At 47.8% G+C, this 17,373-nt stretch overlaps 1 protein-coding gene across 1 annotated transcript in view; it reads right to left on the bottom strand.

The window, feature by feature from the left end:
- The window catches only part of LOC119385426 (ATP-dependent translocase ABCB1-like), a 132,463-nt gene that overhangs the window by 2,717 nt on the left and 112,373 nt on the right, over window positions 1-17,373 (bottom strand). Inside the window, exons 19-20 of the mRNA XM_049413986.1 lie at window positions 11,996-12,152; window positions 10,075-10,272 (exon numbers count right to left, since the gene is read on the bottom strand). Of these exons, the coding sequence (XP_049269943.1) occupies window positions 10,075-10,272; window positions 11,996-12,152 (355 nt within the window). The remainder of the gene's footprint in view (window positions 1-10,074; window positions 10,273-11,995; window positions 12,153-17,373) is intronic.

Genomic DNA, 17,373 nt, shown 5'->3' with positions numbered 1-17,373 from the left:
AGAAATAACGTACCCTATACCTTCCTTGGCTTAAATGTCTTGAGTTTCATTAAACTTTGTCGGACTCACATGACCTGCATGACACGAATTTCACAGTTTGGTGTGTCATTTATGTTCCTCATGCACTCATATGAAGCCACGCCAATATGGGTCTCTATCTAGGTTGTGAAACGGTCTCGTTAGATAGATAGATAGATAGATAGATAGATAGATAGATAGATAGATAGATAGATAGATAGATAGATAGATAGATAGATAGATAGATAGATAGATAGATAGATAGATGGATGGATGGATGGATGGATGGATGGATGGATGGATGCATGGATGGATGGATGGATGGACGGACGGACGGACGGACGGAAGGAAGGAAGGAAGGAAGGAAGGAAGGAAGGAAGGAAGGAAGGAAGGAAGGAAGGATGGATGGATGGATGGATGGATGGATGGATGGATGGATGGATGGATGGATGGATGGATGGATGGATGGATGGATGGATGGATGGATGGATACGTTCAAGGCGCCTTTGGTTCATCAAGAAATGATTCGCATTGAATAGCATCAACCATAGTATCATCGCCATGTACGCTCCAGAACATGCTGAACAGTGCTGCAATATTAAATATCTAAACCTTTACAGATGGTAACGACTCTTCTCTAAACCAGGGTTGCACAACACAATCATGTGGTAATGATTGTTCTTTTTGAAACTTTTCAGTCAGACATTTTCTGGTACCTAACCCTTGATCAGGTGAAAGGGATTTGAATTGTGCTCACTAGTATTAGTGAAGTACCTAATAATATCTAGCATTCATTGAATCACGATATAAATCTGAAGTTGTAAAGTTGTTCATTCATTCATGGGCCAAACGTTGCTATCAAATGGGCTAATCTCGCTGTGTAAGCCCGAGAAATTTTGAAATGCCGCGAAAATATAACACCTGGCAGCCGTGAAGATTAGGATTTGCTTCTAAAGAAAACAGCTGTTGTGAAATTTTAGTGTTTTAGGTATAGACGAAACAAAGGGCTGAATATTAGGGCATTATTACTAACGTGGAGCCATGCAGAAGAGTGACTACTAGAGTGGAGACATGATGACTAGAGTGGAAGGACGAATCAACGTTGAAAACAGCACTATATCAATGACGCATTCGTAATAATTGCATGAGCATGGTGCTAGCATGACCACAACCGTGATCTGCTTAGTAATGACTACATATTGATGGTTATGGCACCATCAATATAGTTCCCAAGTGTATAGGCCTGACTGGCTGCCCAGGCGGCGCTGCGAAAACGGTGCTAAAAAGCGCCCCCTACGACAAGTTCTTTGGTTTCGAGTAGTCAGACAGGCGGCCGCATGCAGCACTAAGCTCAGATGCGCAATGGAGCCGCCGCTGTCGGTTGTGCTGCGCTTTGGATTTCGGCCAGTTTCTGGCGTGGCTGAGTTCTTCAGGCCAAGCAATCTGCGTAAACGCAAGAAGCTCGTCAACGTCAAGTATGTTTACGACGTGCAGGAGATTGAAGGAACCATTTCGGCGCGCTGCAACTCGCAAGTGCAGCGAATCTCATACGACATTGAACTCGAGTTAAGTTTTACGAGGCATGCTCGCGCGATTAACGACAGTGCATAAACGAAAATATTGCTGTTAAGAAAGCCGACATGATTTGCATTACACGACGACATTACACGACGAAACGGAATCAAGAAAGGTCCAGTGACGAAGGCTAGCCGTCGGCGGCCCGAATGAGCGCATTCGCGTCGTGTGCCGTTTTCTGCCGCATTCAGTCGCAAACACACTTTTTCCCCATGCACGGTCGTAATTTTCAACATTTGCTTCTAGGGAATTCGTCAAATTCTGTCAGCGTGCGGTCGCGGTCGAGAAGCGACGGCGCGCAATGTTTACAGCCGGCCGCTGGAAGCAGCCGGCTGTAAGCTGCCGGAAAAATCGTAGGCACATACGCAGGGTGACTCATGTCATCGTTTTTCTCGTTTCGCACGAAATGCCGGCTGCATATCCTCGTGATCGCCGTCGGCAGCCACGGCGTGCCGTCTGGACTGCACACAGGGAATTATATACATATATAAACGCGTGCACGCGCGTACGAAAAGTACTCAGCACGTTACGTTGCAAACCACGTTTTGCTCGCGTACTCACTTCACGCGTCGGACGGCACGTATCCAGCGGTTCCGTCGCTCCACTTCGTACGGCTTTCAGGGGAACCAGTAAAACCGCACATTAGGATCCTTACCCCCATGTTCGAGGCAATTAACCACGCAACAATAACGGCGGCGACCGCGCTTGGGGCCGCGCGCTGCTCAGAGCCGTCGCCCAGACAACCTGCTTTCGGCACGGTTTGTTTAAGCAGGGATCGCTCGTCAAACATGCCAGATTCTGTAGGCATAGCGGACAAGTTCCTGCGTACGTTTTAAGCACTTTTTGAGCCTGAAAACTAGGCGCAAAATTAAGTAAAATGCTTAAAGCAACTAAGAACTGCGTAACTCGCCGGTCGGCGTCCATTTTTGACTACCCAAGCAACTCCGGCGCACGCCACCAGGCTCCGCCACAGTACTCAAAACTCCAGCGCGTCAGCCCTATCAGGGTCTGATGAGTCATTTTTAGAGCACAGCTTTTTCGCGTCCAGTCCTGCGTTGAACGTTGGCGCTCCTCGACCGCCGTAACCGAGCGAAAGAAGACCGCGAAAAATGAAAGGGAGCGTGGATAGGATAGGGAAATGGAGAGGAGGAATGAAGCGTGTTGCACGAGGGTTCAATATGGCGCCGTGATATCCGCGATTAGTGCCGTCGAGGCCGAAGCTTTTCCCCGCGGCCCCCAATAGACAAGCGCAATGAAAACACCCGTACAGCTGCGTTTAATTTTCGCATTAGGGGATAGCGCAATCGCTGGCAATTTTGAAGGAGTGAAAACATATACGGATCTGTTTCTTCTAAAATGGCATAGCCATCATGTCAGATTTGCAATATCCCATTTGGGATGTCACAGCTGCTTAGCCATATGATCAAAATAGAGTCGATGCCTCATAGCATCACTACAGAGACAAACCTTCACCGGGCATTGTCAGTAACAATTGATATCTAACCCTTCGGTTAGCGATGGCTCGAAAGCGGTAACAACAAAATTTTTGAACGAGGGGCATGTAATGGTTTCTGCGCACCTATTTTAAACACTACGGAAATCAACTTTACCGCGACCAAAGAGAACGTTCAGCGTGGCGGTTGCTGTTAAATAATGATAACGATGTGTATTTACAGAGACTACCATGAAATATTTGAAGACGTTGATATCACTGAACATTCCGCCGTCGCTCCCCCCTTTTCTTTAGGAAATCTGAGTACTTCCCGGAGTATTAGTAGCATAGAGCTTGCGTCTATGGGTAAAAATAGGGCGATAGGTGAAAGAAAAGCGCCGAGTACTGGTACGGAATAGGTGCAAGTCGCAGACCTTACTTACATTTGAGGTGAAATAAGTCATATTCATTGGAGGGGGCCCGCCACCGCATCAAACACGGTCATGCCAACACCGCTCTCTGTGCAGGCTATTTTGATATGGAGCGTCTCGACGCTGCCTTTCCAAGCCTTTCTGGTTCGCCTACATCCAGCTGTCCGAGGAACACCGCCCCTTCAAGCCGCTTCGCCGCCTGCCCAGGATTCTTACCGCTGAACAAGCCACCGAATTCCCGCTATTCCCTGTGTGGAACGAGCCACTCATCTGGCAACCTGGTGCTAGGGTCAACGCGGGTTCTTCGTCATTACTTAAAGCCACGACAGCACCGACTCCACTTGGGGCACGCCACTGCATCAAACACGGTCATGCCAACGCCGCTCTCTGTCCAGGTTAGTTATTTACCGCACGTTTGTTGTACCCGTACAAACGACCCATTCTTACTTGCAGTCTCGTGCCCCCTTGAATTTATTGATTCTTGCGAAAATTGTTTTGCCAGACTTGCTTATATTGTATCAATGCCTATGTTGTTCACCTTCTGCCTGTCCTCTCTGCCGACGTTGAACTGAACCCTGGTCCCGGTACTAAAGATACAACAGCAGCACTGCAATCAATTGCTGCAGCGATAACACGACTTGTGATTTCACAAAACCCTGTACTTGCTGAGCTTTCAGGCATTCGTAGTGCACAGACCAGCATTGAAAACCACGTTACCACTCTTTCCGTGCGCGTTGATGTCTTAGCAAAAATACAGGCAGATCAAACCAATGAGCACACTGTATCGCTTAACTCGAACAACGAAATTTCCAGGCTTTCCACCGAATTAAAAACGCTAACGGAGAAGTGCGACGACGCAGAAAGTCGCTTACGCAGGTCAAACTTATTTTTTTTCGGGATAACTGATGCAAACTGCGAAACCTAAGAGCAATCTGAGGCGCACGGTATCAGCTTCTGTTCACAGAATCTTGGATTGTCGATACATACTGATGATATAAGCGCATGTAGGATTGGCCCGGGAAAAAACTACTCTTGTGCTAAAGAAAGGGACACTGCATTCAAAATGCGTTGCGACAAGTTACTGATCGACAAGAAGCAATGCATATATAATGCTGCTACAGATTCCGTAATCGAGCTGTCTTCATAGCGATCACCGTCCCCTTCCAGGCCTTACCATATACCTGCACACCCACTGCAAATTTCACCTAGCACACCATCTTATCATATTATGGCTCTCATGCTAACAAACATTTGCAGCTACTTACCAAAAAAGGATGCTATAGAAGCCATCCCTGAAGATAACTGCTCGGACATTTCGATCTTCACCCAAACACGGCCTACCGCAGATATTCACGACAACGAAGTCGAGAACAGTAGACTGTTTATTGTCTATAGATTTAAAAAAATATGGCCGAAGAGGCGGCGGTATCCTCGTTCTTGTTAAAGCAACAGTAGTCTCACATTTAGTACCTATGCATTGTAGACTTGAACTAGTGTGTATAATTCTGTCCCTTGCTTTCGGCAAAGCCATACTTGTCGCCTGCTACCGCCCGTCTTTTGTTAAGTTGTATTCCGTCCTTTTACATCTACAATCCCGCTATCGCCGTGCCAAGTTCGTGCTTTGTGGAGATTTTAATTATCCTGACATCGAGTGGGAGCAGCTGTCAGCATGTTCTCGCCCGTCAAAAAGATTTCTTGATCTAATACTTAGCTTCAATTTCATTCAGTGTGTTAAAACTCCAACGCGTGGTAGCAACATTCTCGATCTTGTATTTCTCTCGGAACCAGAGTTGTGACAGTATTTGTCGTGCACTTGTGGCTTAGTGATGATAACTTGCTTTTTTTAATCAGGCCATTCCAATTCCTACCCATAGGTCATCATTAAAATATATTCGCGAGTGCAACAAAGCCGACTACGAGAAAATCAACCAGGATCTGGAAGAGTTTTTCATCAATTCAAAAGAATTGCCCATATTCAAAGAGTTAACACTAACTGGCTGCTTTACAAAGAAAAAATGCCGTCGCTTATGGAATCATATGTACCACTTATCTGTATTTGTGGTGATGCTGATAAGCACTGGTTTTCATATGCCCTACGTCGGCTATTAAATAAGACAAAGCGTCCTTTCCGGGTCGCCCAAAACTCAGACTGTCAATCCAAATGGGACAAGTACTCTGGATATCTCCGTGCTTAACGAATCTTTTAAGGAGCTAACAAAAGTAATTCTTCCATAGAGACTTCAAAATATGATTCGAAATAACCCGAAAAAATTCTGGAAGATTCTGTTACCGAACCATGACTCTTCCACAAAATATCAGTTTGCATGACCAAGATGGCACAAACATTTCTTCTGATCATTGCGTCTTCATGAATGACTTCTTTACTTCTGTCTTTACTCGCGAGCTTGTACGTAATATACCCCACGTTCCCAGAAATAATTTCAAGCCATATGCCTCCAATTTCCATGTCAGCTGAAGGCATACCTAAACTTATCAACAATTTGAAGCTATTTAACGCCCCGGGGCCTGACGACATAACTACAAAGATTGAAAGGCACTAGGGACATTCCAGGCCAGATATTAGGAACAATTTTAGTAAATTAGCATGCGCTTCTTCAATTCCAGATTATTGGAAATTCAGCAAGGTGACTCCAGTTTCTCAAAGCAGCGATCGTTCTGATCCATCGAACTACAGGCCAATCTCATTAACGTGTATTGTTTGTAAAATGCTACAACATATCATTTACTCACAAGTTGCTCCTCACCTGGACAAAAATTTTTTTTCCAAGCAACATGAGTGTCGCTCTGGATTTTCTTGCGATACCCAGCCTTACGAGTTCACGACTCGCCTTAACTTAAACTTAGATTCTATATTGCAGACTGATATTACCTACTTAGATTTTTCTAGTGCCTTTGACTAGGTCCCACATGAACGTCTGATGGCTAAACTTTACTCCCTATCCTTAGATCCCTTAGTATTGTCCTGGATTTCTTCGGTCCTTTCAGACCGTGCTCAGTCTACTGTTATTGGCAACCACCGCTCCAGTATATCTAACGTTATTTCAATCGTACCTCAAGGCTGCGTCCTCGGACTACTTTTATTTTTAGACTTCCTAGTGGTATTTCGTCCACGATTCGCCTGTTTGCGGACGACTGGGTTCTTTATCGTCGCAAAATCTCTATCACTGACCAGAAACGTCTGCAAAGAGACCTTGTTGTAATAGAAACTTGGTGCACCCATTGGCTGATGAAGCTAAATGTTTGCTGAACATTTCGTAACTGGCGCGAAGCTAGGAACATGAAAAAAGGCCGGCGGAAAGAGACAGAACAGCTCCAAACTACCAACTGTTTATTGCCAGCGCAGGCGAAGAACAGGTAAACTTCCACACATGCGCAGTGGAGTGGAAAAGTTACCCTAAACATGACATCACGTGAGCAGTTCAGTAAAGAAGGACAACTCAGACTGAAAGAGAACAATGAATGTGTCACTGACACATTGCCGAATCTCTGCTACGGAAGCTTAACTTGAGCACTCAGGAAGATTACTCGAGAGAACAGGAGCGCGCCAAACCACAGGTGGTGCCGTACTTGCACAAGTTGAGCCACAACCTCAAGAAGGTGGCCGCTAGGTTCGCAATCCTTGTTGTGTTTTCCGCTCCGAATAAACTGGCGCACTTGTGCCGGCAAATCTCTCGTGCTAAGCAGCAAGGGTGCCAAAAGAGGCACGTAAAACCTTTCAGGCGTTGTGCCGAAGGGGTTGTATATGAAATTCCCCTGAGCTGTGGCAAGACCTCCATCGGTCAAACGGGGCGGTGTATCAACGACCGCCTCAGGGAGCATGCCAACAGCATTGGTAAGAGTGATGGTGCGCACCTTCCCGCGCATGTCAGGCCATGCTCGTGTGTGCCACGTTTTGCGCAAGCTAGGATTATCGGCAAAAGCAGAGATCAAACAGCAAGGGAATTACTAGAGGCGTATCATATTAGAAGTAAAGGGTCCGCTTGTGTCAGTGACACATCCACTGTTCAATTTCAGTCTGAGTTGTCCTTTAATGAACTGCTCACGTGATGTCATGTTTCGGGTAACTTTTCCACTACACTGGGCATGTGTGGAAGTTTACCTGTTTTTATGCCTGCGCTGGCAATAAACAGTTGGTAGTTTGGCGCTCTTCTGTCTCTTTCCTCCGGCCCTTTTTCATATTCCTAGCTTCGCGTGAGTTACGAAATGTTCAGCAAACTAAGGCACCAAATCGCCCAAAAACAAGTTCTTCTAAATGTATGAAAATGCAAGAGCATACAATCGTCGCGCAAGCATTCCGCCCTAGATTATTCATACACTTTAAACTCCACGACTCTTTCATGCGTAAATTCGTACAGTTATCTAGGTGTCCTTATCCCTAAAAAGCTCAACTGGTCCGAACATATCACGAAATTGGTGGCAGAGACATCGAAAACACTTGGCTGCATTAGGCGTTCCCTTTCTTTATCTCCGAGTAACATCCGAGAACTTGCCTATGAGGTATATGTCAGGCCTAAACTCGGATATGCCTGCGCTATATGGAGCCCACATCAAAACTGCTTAATTGAATTAGAAAGCTTCCAGAATAGGGCCGCTCTATACATCAGTTCTGAGTATAGTAGTTGGGTCAGCATTAGTGACATCAAATCATTCATCGGTCTCGACTCCTTAGCCCAACGAAGAAAGACACTGCGTCTGACACTGTTTCATAACCTGTATCATAATCATCCTCATCTACGAACCTCCATTTTAATAGCACCTCTGCGAACATCACGTCGACTTTTCAATTTCATGAGTGCGCAGCGTATAATGGCTCTACAACCGCATTCAATAAGTCTTTCTTGCCCTTGGCCATAGAAGAATGGAACTCACTTCCCGAATCAATCGTACATCAACGTGACAGTTCGAAATTGAGGCAGTATCAGCTCAATTAGCAAATGAAGTTGACCAACAGCAGACACCTGTACTTCACCGACTCATATAAAAAAGTGGAAGCTTACTTTGCAGCTGCTCCTTTTTGCAATTGTATATTAAATATTTTGTCGTGTACCTTTTTATTCTATCGTAAATATTTTGCATCTAGTGTTATATAATGTCATTGTTGTCGACTCCGTAACAATGCATATCGAAACCACTCCTTATTGTAGATTCTGCTTACAAAACCAGTCCATCAGTCACTTTGTAAACACGTACTCTAAATCGATGTTTGTTTTCTTTATTTGTTTGTTCTTAGTTTTTTTTCCTTCGTTTTGTGCATGTCAAAACACAATGCAAATACCTTGCAAACGCACGTGGAAACGCGTAGCATGTGTCTTTTTTGTTTTTATTTTAGGCTTCGTAGCAGCGCACAGAGCTAACATGCCTTTTTCCTTTGTAAATGTGACCTTGTATGCATATTTCGCTACTCCGCCCCCTTATGTAATGCCCAACCCAGCGCCCTAAAGAGATAATAGATGATGATGATGATGAAATGGTGACGAGCGCGGTGGTGGCGACCAATCTGGGGAATCTAATCTACTGTCAAACGGACAAACATATCAGTGATAAGAAACACCAGCCCTGAACGTTCTTTCGAAGCAAAGGTAACAAATGTAATATACCTCATTTTCGTCATGTTATGGGAGTTGCGAATTTTGTGGAGCGATAAATGAATGTGAGCCGAACAGGATTTTAATAGAAAGCGAGGCCGCCCACTAACAAGATGATTAGATGGTACTTTGAGAGCACCAGAAAAACATAATAAAGTTGTCATAATCAGATCTTACTCGTTTCCATATATCCATAGTGTCACTGGAAGTTGAAGTGACATGACGATATACTTGCAACCAAGTTTCAGCAAAATATAAGTGTGTAGCTTATAAAGTGAACACTAGTTAGGGTTTTCCACCAATCAGCATATGTGAATACCGCCCCACTGGCTGGTCAGTCAATGACGACCGTTATTAGCAAGCCTTCGCTAGAAATTTCATGTGAACGTGTCGCAACACATGCTCCTTTCGGACGAAAAACCACGCATCTCCACGAAATGAATCATGATGAGTGGGCGAAGCTCTGGGCATCGTATGGGTGAGTAACCTTATGTTACCCGAGTCTTACCCCATATAATGTAACTTGAGTGATACAAAGTGACATAAAGTGATATAAAGTGACAAAGAGTCGACGACAACGGTAGGTCCTAAGGTCCGTAATGTCTACGTTGAAGTCGCCATCTAGTATAAAGGGTTTGTACTTGTAGGTGCTTTATATTCTTCTGTCACAATTATGATTGATGTTCGTCTATTGTAAACCTTTTTTATTCACATAGATACATGTTTCCGCTATAGCAACGGTTTTCTTTATACCGTGACAACTGACAGGCAGAGTCGACGACAAATCTAGGTCCTAAGGTCCATAATGTGTACGTTGAAGTCGCCGACTAGTATAAATGGATTGTGCTTGTAGGCATTTTATATTGTTTGTCACAATTATGATTGATATTAGCCTATTTTTAAACGTGATGTTTCTATTTTACACGGTGCTGTGCCGTGCGCACGGACGCCATACGGACAAGCCTCGGCCTTAGGGTCCTTCGCACCCTAAAAGGAATGTGCCAGAACTTACGATCTCGCCGTCGGCAATGTCGTAGAAGCGCTCGACGAGGTAGATGGCCGTGGTGCGTCCCGAGCCGACCGTGCCAACGATGGCGACCCGCTGACCCGGCTCCACAGAGAAGGTGACGCGGTCCAGGGCCTTAGCATCTTGCTCGCCCACGTATGAGAAGCTCACCTCGTTGAAGGTCAGGAAGCCGCGCACCATATCCTGCACGTATCGCTTCTTGAAACGCCGCAATGACTAATCCGCGTTTCAAGAGTGGTGCAGCAAAGCAACATTGTTGTTTGGAAAGCTGTGGTTAAGGAGAACTTTTGAAAGATTCCGAGCACGTCGGCTTCTTCGCTGCGCACGCACTGCAGCGAACCAGTGTCGTCTTGAGTTTCGGCCTAATTTATTGACACTGACGTAGAACTGATCCAAGGACCGCGGCTTTGCCATAGCCACTGAGCCCCCACATCCTTTAGGATTGTTTCATGACGTTGTAACTAGCAGACTCATTATTTGTTCATTGGTGCTACACTCTGCGGCGGGAAAGTATAGATGCGTATAGATGCCAATCATAAGCATATGTGTGGAATGGATATTATGCCATGAGCTTCCTCAGAAGTTATGTTCACGAATAAGAGCAATTAAGGTGATGTTCGTCACACTCCCATCATAACCTAAGTGTTAACAAGTGAAATTTCATATTCTTATATTCCTTTATTAAATTAAAAAGCCACAGTTTCATCGCAAGGGCGAAGCAATGAATCCTATAGCAACAAATTGTAGTGTTATGCGAAGTGAGGCTCGCAGCTGACAGTTTGTATCCAATCTCGCGTAACTACAAAACGCTGGTGTAGGAGAATACTGCCGTTCCAGGGAGGGATGCTGTCCACATAGTCACTTCACGTTGAGAGTGCAGCACATAGAAGGGTATGCGAGCCGACCGCTCGCATACCCGTGCGACATAGCGCGTGCGCCAGCCATCGCGACTGCGCCCTTTGATACGAAGTTCAAAGTGGCGGCTCGTGCGACAAACCCCCCGCCCACCACCTCGTGTCTTTTCATGGTCGTTAAAGACGGGCTGGACATTTCCTGTCTCATTCGAGCGCAGGCTTCCCGAGCGGGGTGATGTTATCGCATGCACTTTCCGAGCGACGGATATGGGCCGGCTCATTTGATCTCTGCTTCGGCCGTGTTCGTCGCACGCTTTTACCCGCCGTAGAACATACAGTGCGGAGGGGGGATATTATCTATTAGGACTTCATACCGGAAGGACACGACGGCGACGGCAAAACCCCGTTGAGACTGTCCATATATTTGCTATATCAATGAAAGGTGGTCATCTTACGTGACAGAGGGAGAGACGTTTCGCGACATTTCCCCGTGCTCTGACAGCTTTAGAAACTGCAACTCATTTTTCGCAGTGGTTGACGATGCACTTATTTCGGCAAAGTTCTGCAATGGGCACTTTCGCTCTTCAGTCTGGCACCATGTTGCACTGCAAGTTGATGTTCATTGCTTTTGTGTGAAGTAAGCACCTACAGAGCTGCAGTCGCTATACGTGGAAGGCACATATGTTTGTGGTTCTTCAGCCATTGATCGGCTTACGCTAGGCGCTTATCTACATTTTTCCTCTCTCGTCCTTTTGCAGGAGCTTATTAGATACGAATCGCAGAACATGCCGCCTGACAAGACGCGTAGAATACCTGAAAGCAGAGCTCTTTACAAATTGATTAGTTGCGGATGTGTTTTTACGAGTGACCTGATATGCTACCAATGGTTCCACGACCCTTGCAGCAGAAGAGATCTTCATGCAGAAGCCTGCTATGGCGGACGCCCAAGTAAGGAGCAGAATGGGGTAGTGCACAAGAGAAACTCAGTCGGCACGGGTGAGAACCGAAGAGCTTTCTTTAGAGAGCAAAGAAATGAATGAGTGTCCACTAACCATGGTGATTCCGCTCCTGTCGCAGAAGTCGACAGTCGGCACGCGATTGATGAGACGGAATAACTTCTGGGCGGCGAGCTTGGCCTTGTGGTAGTCGGGCGAGTAAGCGACCGCCTGACCCACTATGGCCGTGCCCAGGATCACGCCTTCCACCACCCTGTTGGAGGAAAAGCACAGGACCACGTTACACTCTGCAACACTTGAAAGCCTGCTGCGTCTGAATAATGCACTAGATTATAAAAGCGGGTCCAGACACCTTGCAGGCCATAATGAGCCGGAGCGCGAGACGCACGAATTAAATTATCTTGACGTGCTCAGCCTACTGCATTGTTCCTCCTGCCCTGAAGCTTTCTGCACGTCATTAACCAGATATGGCACTGCCTACGGAATCAGCCATGTTTGACATAGAGACGATGCTATGTGATGACATCATTGCGTGATGTCACGATGACGTCACAAACTTCTGCGATCTTCGACATCGTTAGACGTCATACAGTGATATTACAAGCAACCGTTTGACGTCATCACTGACGTCACATGGGCTTTTGTACTAGTTTATTCGCCTGCCGTTCCGCTCAGCGGAACGTTCACCACGATGCTTAAGGCGTCCGCCTTAAACAGTGTTGCGCACGGACTTACATTTTTTCCACATGTGCGGTTCGATGTTATGAGAAGAACACTCAAGCCGTAGGTGAAAGAGTTTCAGAAATGTGCCATGGTAAAACTGCGCAATGCCCGCACACTCTGCTGCTGTGTGAGCTTCAACCTAAAGAGAACGGCGAATTGCAATCTGCTCTTAGAACGTAGCTCTTAAGCGCCCGCTCCTGCGTTGAGCGGTGTCGCCGTCGTCGTAACCGATAGAGCCAACGAGGACGAATGACAGTGAACGCGGAGCACAGCGAGCCGCTAATTTAGCGTCTGCAATGCCTCTTGCGTACTCGAGGTTCTTGTGTTATGCATAGCTTCAATTAATGAGAACTAACACACAATAATGACAAGGGAAGTCCTTTAGTTCTCATTATTATTGTGTCTAACAAAGAAAATCGAGCCCTTAAAAGTCACCTTCTTTCCTTCATTCATAGCTTCGATGGAATACTCGCCCTTGGTTTGGAGGGCCCTTTCGACAACGTCACAGATGACATAATTCTAACGCACCTTTCCCTACCCAACTGTGGACACAACACGCTTCAGTACATTAGGCAATTCCTCTCTGACCGGCAGTCATATATCCGGATACAAGATGAAAAACACGGCCCCTACCAATTAGGCAAGAGAGGTACCCCGCAGGGCGCGGTCTTCTCACCCCTACTATTTAATCCGGCAATGATGAAATTCCTGGCTCAGCTGGAGAATGGTGACGTTTGACGGGAGGTATACAGCACGCGCTTTGCGGCATACAGCATGCGCTTTATGCCGATGACATTACCATCTGGGCCAAACACAGATCGGTAAGAGACATCGAAGCCAACATGCAACAAGCGGCGGAGATCGTGGACGCCTACGCCCGCCGCTGCGGCCTTGAATGCTCCCCGACCAAACCGGAATTTGTGCACATCCGTACCTCGCCAAAGTGCACTGCCAAAATTGAACTGTCCTTAGAAAGCGGACCCATCACAGAACATGCTGAGATCAGAGTACGGGGTATGCTTATTCATAAACAGCGCCTAGTGATACAACACCGGACAAACTGCGTAAGGTAAGGGATCATGTGGGCCGGATGGTCCGCCGGGTTTCCAAAAAATGCGGTGGGTTACGTTGCAAAGATGCCTTGCTGCTGGCGCATGCATTCGGGACCGGTCGAGTCCTTAACTTGGCTCCTTACCTACACCTGCGCAAGTTCAACGTGAACGCTTTTGAGGGTGTTCTCAGGAAGATGTACAAGCGTGCCCTCGATCTCCCGATAACCACGTCCAACCAGCGCCTTATGGGCTTGGGGATGGTAAACACCTTCGCAGAGCTCCGGGAGGCACACTTCACCAATCAACACACAGGACTATCACATATTACGCCGAGTCGCCGATTAGCACGACTACACATGCACCACCCAACAGTGATGGAACAGCGCTTATGCATTCCAGAAGTTTGGAGATACGCCCTGCAAGTGCGCCTTCTTCCAACCAAAATGACACGTGACGACCGCAATAGCGGGTGCCTTTCGCGGGCGGAAGCACTGGCACGCCACTATGGGAACAAACACGGCATCTTTTATGCGGACGCATCCGGCCCTCGCCATAGGGTTTGGTACACGGCTGCAGTCGTCCACCGAAATGTCGCGGTGCATGGCCTCACATTCTGAGCACAAAATAGAACACATGCGGAGGAAGTCGCCATCGCGCTAGCTGCCGCAGGCCAGGACTCGCTCGTCATCATAACCGACTCGAGAGGGGCCTGCAGATATATTGAACAGGGGTAGGTCCCTCACCTGGCGTATCGTATCTTACAAAATAGCCATTACATTGGAGCCCCCGCGTCCCGAATGATCATATGGCTCCAGCTCATATGGGCCGCGCAGGCAATGAAACGGCAGATGCCGCTACCCACGCGCTCACTCTCCGGGCAACGCCTTCAGACCCTTCCGAAAGGGACCTCGAACCCTATCCGGCCTTCACGTCATGACAAATTACAAAATTCTACCAATTAGGCCACGCAATTTATCCTAAACCCCGTAAGGGTCTTACAAAAGCAGAGGAACGCAAGCCACCTTTACACCAAGACATTGCTGTGCCCGGCAGTTTTAAAACACTTTGATCCTGCCTGTACAGGCAAGTGCCCGCACTATGTGGAGACGTCTTAGGACATTTTCCACATGGTATGGCCATGCCAATCAACCCTCAACTGGGAGGCAGCCCTGCTCGGCTGTTTCGACCTGGCGAGCCAGAAGGCCCTGGTCGACCGAGCCCGAGTCGCGGCGGTCGCCAATGGGCTGCAGTAATAAGGAGCCCACCTAGTGATTGCGAGGGGTGGCCTTCTCCGGGCCACCTCAAGCTTTATTGCACCTGCATTAAAGTTTTTCAAGCAAACTACGCGACGCATGCCTCTCGCGCACGGGAACGAGAAAGTGGATTGACCGGCGAGGCTTGGGAGAAGAAGACGTGCGTTGGTCAAAGGGACACTGCGTGTGGAACGTTCTAGCGGACTCTTAGGTTTTCCGGGCACACGTTCGCTCATAATAAACAAGTTTTAGAGCGCAGCTCTTAGGCGTCCGTTCCTGCGTTGAGCGCTTCGGCGTCGTTGTAACCGGCACAGCAAACGAGGACAAAAGAGAGCGAACGCGGAGCGCTGCGGAGGATGAAAGACGGCGCTGGCGAGGATAACGCGAAGAGGAGGGAACGACAGTGGCGAGACGACAGGTTCTACAGCGGCCACCCGCGGTGCCACAGCATTGCTCGCCGCCGTGTGGTCGCCGATGCGGTCATCACTAAGGTATGCGGCGAGCGCGTCCACAGATACTATATGTGGAATAAAGCGCTGCATGAAAGGAGGCCTGTCTGTGGTGGCTTTTGTGGAACGCGCCCACGCACTGCGTTCCGCGGTCTCCCGGTTAGCGAGGCAGACGCGTCTCAATTGCTCGCAAAATGAAAACACCTCAACAGCTGCGCTCAGGATTCGCATTAGTCAGTAATGCAATCGTCGGTGAATTTTTTTGTTACCATATTAGTAATTTTCCTTTCATAGCATGTTATTCACGCATTAAGCACACGTATCGAAATATATTACGATGAGGTTAAGAAAGAGCAGACTGGTTTCACCAAACATTAGACATAGGTTGGAACGACGCGCATAAGACTACTTGACACGAGCTTGTCGAGGGCTGCGTGCAAGTTGAGCATTCAAAGTTTTATGTTTAATGTTAGCATTTGTGTATAAGCGCTACAATGCGGGGATGAATTTGCTCGCATACCAAGGGCACATTATTGACAACACAATGTCGCCTACTCACAGCTGTTGCACCGAGGTGATATCTGCTCCCTTTGGCTTAACACTAAAATGAGTCTAAAAAGCTTTGACAGACACCGATGTGCGGGGATCCAGAATAATTTGAGCAACTATGTTGAAGGCGCACCTGTACGCCTTTTAATCTATGCATATAGCTGTCCATGATGTCTCTCAGCCGGCTCGCGCGCTGTTGGTTATGTAAACTATCACATTACTAATGAACTAGTGATAATATTGTAAATAGATTTGTATTTCAATGCGCGTGTTATACTGAAAAACCTAGTTTTACCATTACAAACAGTAATCACAAATTCGTGTTATAAAGAGGTTTATTAGCGGCGACGATACTCAACAGCGACAGTCGAGGCGGGGCCGACTCTCAGCGCGAGTTGCGTTCTCTTCTAAAAGAGCCGAAGAGGGCGACCCACTAGGAGGTGTTCGAGAGGACGACCCATTACCAAGTTCGATCGCTTCGCTACAATTACCCCGGGCACGAAAAGGGAGCCGCCTGGCGACCTAGCAACTTGTCATTATGAGGGGGTCGTGGTAGGGCTTCAGGCACTCCACGTTGACAATGTCGCGCCCTCGACGGCGCAGGTCCGAAGATGGTTCTATGGGTTCGATCAGGTAGTTGACCGGGGATGTGCGTTCGACGATACGGTAGGGGCCTTCGTATCTCGGCAGTAGTTTTGAAGAGAGGCCGGTTGCAGTGGTAGGGACCGAGAGCCATACAAGCGCTCCGGGGAGGAACGTCGACTCAGAAGTGGTGGTGCCACCGCGAAGGCTCTTCTGCCGCTCTTGTTCGTGCGTTGTAAAGGCCTTTGCAAGCTCGCGACACTCTTCAGCAAGCCTGGCTGTGTCAGAAATAGGCGCACAATCAGATGGATCCGGCTTGTAGGGAAGGATTGTGTCGATTGTGTGCGACGGGTGCCTGCCATACAAAAGAAAAAGGGTGAGAAACCAGTAGTGCTCTGAGGGGCGGTATTGTAGGCGTACGTAACGAAGGGCAGAATGGCATCCCAATTTGTGTGGTCGGCGGCGACGTACATCGAGAGCATGTCGCCGAGCGTGCGGTTAAAGCGTTCGGTGAGGCCATTCGTCTGCGGATGGTAAGCAGTAGTTTTGCGGTGAACAACGTTGCACTCTTTGAGAACGGCTTCGACGACTCCCGACAAGAAGACACGGCCTCGATCACTGAGCAGCTCCTGGGGTGGACCGTGACGCAGCATGAATCGATGGAGCAGGAAGGAGGCCACATCGCGCGCTGTAGCCGCAGGGAGGGCGGCAGTTTCAGCGTATCGCGCGAGGTAGTCTACAGCGACGATGGCCCAGCGGTTACCAGCGGACGTCAGAGGAAGTGGCCCGTACAAATCGATGCCAACGCGCCCAAACGGCCGGTCAGGGCAAGGTAGAGGTTGCAGACCTGCCGGCGACAGGTGCGT

Source organism: Rhipicephalus sanguineus, chromosome 3 (genome assembly GCF_013339695.2).
Source record: "Rhipicephalus sanguineus isolate Rsan-2018 chromosome 3, BIME_Rsan_1.4, whole genome shotgun sequence".
In the NCBI taxonomy this organism is placed as follows: Eukaryota; Metazoa; Arthropoda; class Arachnida; order Ixodida; family Ixodidae; genus Rhipicephalus; species Rhipicephalus sanguineus.
This window is presented reverse-complemented; position numbering and strand designations above follow the sequence as displayed.